The sequence below is a fragment of the Sorghum bicolor genome, chromosome 2, assembly GCF_000003195.3.
Source record: "Sorghum bicolor cultivar BTx623 chromosome 2, Sorghum_bicolor_NCBIv3, whole genome shotgun sequence".
Lineage (NCBI taxonomy): Eukaryota > Viridiplantae > Streptophyta > Magnoliopsida > Poales > Poaceae > Sorghum > Sorghum bicolor.
Genome location: NC_012871.2, coordinates 69,941,440 through 69,949,176, shown reverse-complemented (window position 1 = coordinate 69,949,176; position 7,737 = coordinate 69,941,440). Strand labels below are relative to the sequence as shown.

The following is a 7,737-nucleotide window of genomic DNA, read 5'->3' as shown; positions in this document are numbered from 1 at the left end:
AAAATCTTCGAAATATATACAAGTGAGAGCTAGTTTTATTCATCTTATCGCGCAGAACACACTGTTGCAGACGGAATTAAAAATAAATATACCATTCAAAAGTTATAGTAATTTAAAATAAATATATTCTTTTTTCTTTGTATGTGTTAACGCTGACATCAGCCTACAAGGGATGAAGGTGTGTGGAGCGGAAAACCTAAAAGATAATGAAGCACACTCGCGCCGTTCAAGATAGGTAAAGGTGGAATTAGTTTTTTTTTTCTAAAAACGAAAATAAAAGTATGTCGGAAATTTGATCACGAGGATCCATTTCAATGAACGTTCGCTATTTAATCTTGTCGTCCTTCCCCCGTCGTCGTCATGCTTTTTCTACACTGCAAGCCTGTGGGTAGAACAGTGGCTTAGCAAGGACGTGGAGCAGACGATTTGTTTAATCCTTTTAATCTTTCATGGTCTTCTCTGATCCAAAACAAAGTTCAGGACAAGGTCATAGGGCATCATAATCAGCGTGACAGCGTGTATGCCATAACAGCCATACAGTTGTACTTGACTAACTTTAATTTTCGAAGCAAAATGGTACTGGTAGTGGCAGTTACTGTATACACGACCTGACGAGCTGTAGCATTGTGAGATTCTTCAGGCATGAAGCATGCCACATTGGCAGAACAAGAAGCTAGCTAGCTCTTCTTTTCAAATTGCAATCACCAAGAACTGATACACACATCATACACAGAGGATACTAGGCAAAACTGAAGCAAAAAAACAAAATAAAAGGGACAAGATGCAGGGGATGCTAGCTGCCAGTGCCACCTGCACCGCATTTGATTGATTTCTAGCCGTATGTACATCGCTATGGTACAGTGTTGCGATCACCGCTAAGCGCTAATGGCAGGGCGAGCTCTGGATCAAGAACACATCCTGGGGAGCGACCTGGCGGTGCGGCCGCCGCCGCCGCCGCCTCGCCTGGCTTGCTTCATCTTGCTCATCTGCGTCTTCATCCTGCTGCACACCTTCTCCAGCTCCATCACTCGCCAGTGCATCCCGTCCAGGAGCGACCGCAGGTTCTGGTTCTCCAGCGACAGGTCCAGCCGCCCCGCGTACAGGATCACCTGCCCGTCGTTCTCGTCGCCGACGACGTCGTCGTGGTCGTAGCCGCCGCTGCCGTCGCGGCGCTTCCCCGTGGACGGGGGAGGGGACGGCGACACGGGCTTCACCTGGCCTGGCTCGCGCAGGACGATGCTCTTGAGCACCGTGTGCTGCGATGCCAGCGCCTGCACCGCCGCCCTCGTCGGGAACTCGCTGTTCCGCGCCAGGTGCTTGCAGCACTCCGGCGACAGCTTCTCGTAGCTGAGCCCCCTGCAGATCTTCATCTTCTCCTCGTCCGTCAGGCGGCCGTGAACCTGACACGATGAACATCAATCATCCGACATTGATTTTACTCGAATTACGGTAGCAGTACAAGCTACAAGGTCATTTTTATTTGGTTGGCCAATCAGGTGGTTCAGAGAACATGCAGAAGTTAACCGCATTGCATATTACATGCTGGCACTTAATGCTTAGTAACGGTTGTGGTTGTCCAATCTAAGCAGAGTTAATGCGAAGTAAATGTGAAATGCTGTCGAAATTAGGATGTTGTCGGAAATGGAATGTTACAGTACTACAGTTAACTACCTGGAAATAGATATCGATGGCGCGATACAGCGCGTCGTGGCAGTCCCTGGCCGGAGCCGGCAGCGCGGTGGCGAGCTCCAGGAACTTGGCCGGGCGAAGGGACGGGTCCGGCGCGACCTCGGCCAGGTACAGGTCTACGAGCCTGCCCACCTTCTTCAGCCTCGCCGGCTCGTCACCGGCGCCGCCACAGAGGAATGCGGCCAAGAACCTGAGCACCAGGCTCACGTCGTACAGGCTGGCCGTTCCGGACGGCGCCGGGACAAGCAGGTTGTCAAGCGTCGCGTGGTCCAGCTTGCGGCCGATCATGGCGACGAGCCGCTCCTGGCACGCGTCGGCCAGCCTCAGCGGCGCGGCGATCCTCAGGATGCCGAAAAGGCCCTTGCAGGAGACGGCGCTCCGGTCAAGTCTAGCCATGACGGCGACCGACGCCTCCAGCATCTCCTTCTTTTCCTCGGCGCTCGCGCCGACAATGCGGCACTTGAGGTAGTAGAAGAGGAACCGGGCGACGACGCCGTGGTCGGTGCCCCTGACCACGAGCGCCGAGGCGACGCGCTCGACCGTGGCCGGGCCGAACGCCACGAGGTCCTCGAACCACCAGGTGCGGCTGATGCAAGACCCGCGCAGGCTGAGGCTGCTGCTCTTGGTGTCGCACGAGAACCGGAACGCCGTGCTCTCCGGCGAGGAGCCCGTGGGCGTGGTGTCCCCTGCCGCCGGCGGGGGTACGGCCATCTGGGACACCAGCGCGGCCACGGCCGCGTCGAACGCGCCTGTGGAGTCCGCGAGCGGGAGGAGGCGCTGGCACTGCTTCACGGCGTCCACGACGGTGTGCCACGGCCAGTGCGGCATCTCCTCGAGCGCCTTCTCCGTCATCCGCACCAGGCTCGGCGCGGCCGTGGACGCGGCCTCGGGTGCGTCCGCCGCCGCCATGTCCAAAAACTCCGCCGCGCACCGCAGCACGCACGCGTTGGCCGCGGTCACCGCCGCGCCGCGCCCGCCGTCAGTGTGGCAGAACCTCGCGACGATCTCGAACACCTCGGGTCCACCGGGGAATCCGTGCAGAGCCACCCTCGGATGCCGCCTCGCCGTCGCTGCGCCGGCGGCCACCAGCCTCCTGATCCTACCGCAGAAGCGCGCAAGAACGTCCTGCAATTTTATATCCAAAAACGCAACAGCAATTCAGAACAAGAAGCGTCAGCGCATTAAACAAGTGCAGAGCCGCGAGAATGCGAGACGCCACCCACTTTGCAAGAATCCAAATTAACACCGACGCCAAATTAAAGGGAAGATCAGGTCTTTCTCTTTGCGGAGAAGAATGCGGAAGCTAGTGGCCATAAACGAGTAGTCGTAGCCACCAAACGGGCATTAAACCTCGCATAGAAAAGGGCGAAGAAGATGAGGTGTAGCTGTTACGCCATTAACGCCCAGCAGTGGAGGAATGGAGCGGGAGGACGAAGAAGAACATTAGCAGGTGCGGGATATGCGCGGTACAGTTACGCCATTAATAAGAAGAGAAGGACCAGGCATGGCGAGCTCATTGCATTGATGACAGTGATGGGGAAGCGGACACAGCTTCACTTCACTGTGTGCTCTCTCTCTGCAACCGATGGAAGGTTACGACGTGCTGCTCCTCTGAGAAACAACAGACAGTAAAATTCCAGAGGAACAGAAGGAGAAAGAAGTGCAGGATTAAGTCGACACAAATGATGTGGAAGCAGAGTTGCAGGTGAGCATAATGAGTGGAATCAGGGCGACTCCACTGGCGTGTGACAAACAAGCTATCGATGCCTTAGACCGACGAAATGGCTGGCAGGCAGGCAGGGTAGAGCTGTGCGGCAAAAATCACAGCAAGAAGAAGAAGCGATGAGACGCCATGGCCATGAGGGCGAATCAACCTCTGCCGGGGGGAAATGATCAGTCGAAGACGGGCATGGAACCACCTGGATGTGACAAGCCGAACACGGCCCGGAAACCTGCGACGGGGTACAAATCAAGGGGAAAACAATCGGAAGCTCTGAGAGAAACGGCTGGACGCGACCGAATTGGGGAAGACGATGCCAAGGTGGTGCCAAAAAAAATCTGGGGACTATGTGAGCAGGGACGGACGTACCTACAGGCTACAGCAGAGGTAACTACAAGAGGAAGAACTGAAGCAGGTTCGATTCCAACAGGATATGGCAAGCTTCACTCATCCCCGAGGCCGGCCTAGGCGTCCACAAGAAACAAGCGCCTAGAGCTCGGCAACAGTAGTAGTGAGTCCAAAAAAAGAGAGCCGCTAGGACGCTAGGCTAACAGGCTGGACAGCAAGCTGCCAATCTGGGGAATAGTACAAGAACAAAAACATCGACATCACAATCGTCGTCGTGTATGGAGAGGAACATACACACCAGAGTTCAGAGCAGAGCAAGAAGAGACCTTAATGGCTTAATCCATGGAGGAGGTGGAGGAGGAGGAGGAGGAGGAGGAAGCAAGAACAGGGCAAGAGAGGGCACCTTATCAACGAAGAAGAGCTCCTCGCCGTTCACATCCACCTCAAGGACGACACGGGTCATCTTTCCGGCGAAAGACTCGTTCTCCTTGCTCCCAATCCCACAAGCTTTGAACTTTAAAGCAACATGGCGGCGATGGAGCGCGAGCGAGGCAAAAGGCTGCGATGATGGGGATGGAAGCAGGGGGGATGCAATGCTGCAAGGTGGGATGCGGCACCCACGCAGAAAGCCCAAGCCGCCAAATGGCTAGACGTCCAAGCGCACCTGATGCTCTGAGCAGTCAATGGCTCGGCTCCGAGCGGCGGGGGCGGGGCCAGACGAAGGAGAGTTGGTGGATCCCTGAGCTGCTCCTGCCTGCTCGCGCCCGCCCTGACTGACACCCTCTGCCGCGCTGCGAGTGGAGCTTTGCAGGGGGGCGCTTTGGGGAATATGTAAGGCTGGTTCCTGATTTTTCTCCTCACTCTGCCCTCCTTTGCCTCCCCTTTGCACTTGCTCGTATCATATACTGTGTGTGCCGCTGTGGGAAACCCTTTTAACTGCAGCAAAGATATGGGCAACAAAAAGATGGTGGGAGAGAGAGAGAGAGAGGAGAAGAACGGAGGTGGTGAAGAAGACCGGAGTGACTCTGGAGAGAGATGGTAGTAGATAGGTAGGGACAGAAACGCATTGTTTATGCGTCGACTGAGATTGCAAGCAAAGAGCATCTGAGTTGGTCATTTCCATGTGACACCGAGAGAGATTGTCTGATCCTCCTATGTGAGATTATCTTTTCTATTAGTTTGGCTTGGGTTTCTTAAGGAACAAATGTCCTCTTTAATGGTCATCCTATTGTTTTAGAGGAGCAGTTTTTTTTTTGGAAAAGGAGATGAGCAGGCTTTTAAAATCAATATAGGTAGATAGAGACAAACCCTCTCATTCAGCCTACGTAACAGGTTATTTGACTTTGTTACAACCAAACAACATTATCTTTCTTCAAAACGGGGGGAAAAGATTATTTGTCCTGATTCAATCTACAAAACAGCACATGACAAGTATGTTTGTCTCTTTTTAAAAAAAATAGATAAAGGAGAAAATTCCAGCTTCATACATCATCTTGCAAAGATGCGTGAGAGGACACCTACTACCATTGGTATATTTAATGTTACTAATAGAGCAAATGTTCCAAAGGTGCATCAAAAAGCACAAAACACATCATGTACTAATGTAAACTAGAAAAACTTAATAATAAGAGGAAAGAGAAAATAAAACTAAAAAAAAACTAATTCAAAGCTCGAGTAATCATCCTTTTGTGGCATGTTCAGTGCTACCTTCCGTTCTGGTTCCCTGGCACAGTGCTGGAAGAGTTACAAAACTATTGGCCTCTTAGTTCATTTTGCAAAGGAGGAAGAAAAACGGATCCTATAAAAAGTACTGCTACAGTTGCTAGTGCACAAGGATTGGAGAAGCAAAAGACTATGACAAACAAGCCCTTTGTAATGTTGAGTTAATCTACTCAATTTAATCAAAAGTTGCCCAGATATGCCAGAGATTTTTATGGGCATCAGATTACACAAAATATATGGAGTCGTATCATAGCATTACCCGTGTAAAGTTCATTAGACGGACACTAGCCACATGATTTATTTTTCACAGCTACTTTCTCCACATCATCAGCTTAGGAATAGCTGAATAGGTTGCAACGGCACATCACATGCAAAGTGGGCCGAAGTAGACATATGGATGGATGATGTGTTGACAACTTGGCATCTGCCGCTAAACTCTACTATATCTTTGTTTGATAAAAGTTGGAACTTGGAAAGGATCATTTAACTGCATATACTTGCACAGGGCATCGCTTTGATTGGGCGAGAGTGGAGGGTAAGCGAGAGACAGGGATCGCTACGGAAATTTGAGGGAGATGCCGATCGAATGGACTGGACTCATCAGGCAGAGGTTGTTCGCAGCAGCCCATATTTAAGACTTGCCAGTTGAGAATGTTGAGCAAATTTTAAGCTGATTCGACACGACACTGGAAGGCTGCCGGTAGTGCCGGATGAGAACACCCGGACAATTGTCTCATGTAATGTCGTGAATCGATTCATCATCACGCTGTCCTGTGTTACAGTTACTACAAGTACAAGGATGGTGAAAGTAAATGCTCATTTCGATCCTGACGACCGACTACTGTAGTTCCATTGCTCACTAGGATTCTCGGCTTCATTTGTTTGTCTTATAAATTGTACTTTTTTTTTCTATAAATTAATAATATTTTTTTATAATAAATCAACAAACAATATTTCAACGAACAGATTCGATCGTCACCCACCACTCTGGGGACAGAACGGTCCACGGAACATTTGGTGCGGTGGCCGCTGTAGGTTGGGCGTCGTCCTATGCCTATAGGATTCGATTCGGTTCGCCGGCCATGGCGTGGGGAAGATATGATACGTTTTTGCCTGCTGCATGCTGTTGATTTGATGGGGAGCTGATGCTGATCTCAAGGTCACCACGTACAAGCACGAGACGCTGCATGCCGTCCGTTCCACTGCACTGCACTGCACTGTTTGTTTTCCCACACCACACCAGCGGGGATAATGGCGGCAACTGCAGCGGCCGGCCGGCCGGCGCGGGCCGTGCAGCCGAGGGGACTCAGATTCGTGGGCTTGTCGTCTTCCAGCGGAGACTCAGGACCGCTTCCCTCCATCGTGGGCCGCACGCACGTACACGACCCAAGCAACATTATACAAAAGGCCATGCAGGGTTATTAAGCTTACTGCTAAACAACTTTGACATAGTACATGCAGTGATAAAAAGGCAGCCAAGGCAAGGAGGGAAGCATGGCATCATGGCAGGTGACTAGGTGAGGTATCAGGGGAACAGTTGACTTGTAAACTGTAAATTAACCCATGGCGATGTACCACTCACTGACTGTAACAAAAGTGTTTAGAAAGCGAGGGGCCGAGGGGGGCAGCTCTGACAGCCTGATATGCATGCATGGCGTAAAGAGAGAAAAGGGGGCATGGGCATTCGAGTCCCTTTCTAGGCCGGGGGGACTCTTGTTTCTTCCTGGGCCTTTTTGGATGCTCTGTGATTGAGAAGGTAAATAAAGCAACAATGGTTAAAAGGAGGATGCATGTGCAGTGTGGCAGTGTCTCCATCGACGACGGGTGCCTGATCCATCCGGGCCGCCGCATGTGGATGTGGTGATCTTGCCACGCTTCCAATTGCTTCTTTCATGATGGTGTTCATCTTTTTTTGAAAAGTGATGGTGATCATCTTAACACTGCAGGCAGTCCACGTCTGTTTGATTCTACTCTCTCCATCCTAAATTTTAGAGAGTCAAAATATCTTAAACTTGATCAAAATTATAGAAAAAAAATATAAAGATTTGTGATATCAAACAAATATACTATAAAAAATATAATTAATAAAGAACATAATAATATTTAGTTAATATTATAAATTTTATTATCTTATTATATAAATTTGGTCAAACTTAAAATATTTTAACTATTCAACATTCTTGAAACGACTTATAATTTAAGACGAAGGAAGTATTATCTGACCGGTCTTTTTTTTTTGTTGTGGTTGTATGTATGTA

At 50.4% G+C, this 7,737-nt stretch overlaps 1 protein-coding gene across 8 annotated transcripts; it reads right to left on the bottom strand.

The window, feature by feature from the left end:
- Positions 644 to 4,888, bottom strand: LOC110433145 (BTB/POZ domain-containing protein At3g22104). 8 transcript variants are annotated; one of them, XM_021454865.1, is made up of 5 exons: positions 4,161 to 4,888; positions 3,779 to 3,984; positions 2,913 to 3,641; positions 1,672 to 2,814; positions 644 to 1,400 (listed from the first exon to the last, which is right to left on the bottom strand). In XM_021454865.1, exons 4-5 carry the CDS (start codon positions 2,596 to 2,598, stop codon positions 906 to 908), a joined length of 1,422 nt encoding a protein of 473 aa, XP_021310540.1. In that variant the 5' UTR covers positions 2,599 to 2,814; positions 2,913 to 3,641; positions 3,779 to 3,984; positions 4,161 to 4,888; the 3' UTR covers positions 644 to 905. The 8 variants fall into 8 exon arrangements, with proteins under 8 accessions (XP_021310540.1, XP_021310538.1, XP_021310542.1 ...); XM_021454863.1 differs by having other exon boundaries at positions 2,913 to 3,984; XM_021454867.1 differs by lacking the exon at positions 2,913 to 3,641.

What these genes read in the sequence shown, in the direction of transcription:
- LOC110433145 (XM_021454862.1), bottom strand. Translation starts at nt 4,220, where the DNA reads ATGACCCGTGTCGTCCTTGAGGTGGATGTGAACGGCGAGGAGCTCTTC. An exon ending in AGCTCTTCTTCGTTGATAAG is followed by an intron (nt 2,815 to 4,160) that starts GTGCCCTCTCTT and finishes ATAAAATTGCAG; the next exon opens with GACGTTCTTGCGCGCTTCTG. An exon ending in CCATCGATATCTATTTCCAG is followed by an intron (nt 1,401 to 1,671) that starts GTAGTTAACTGT and finishes TCATCGTGTCAG; the next exon opens with GTTCACGGCCGCCTGACGGA.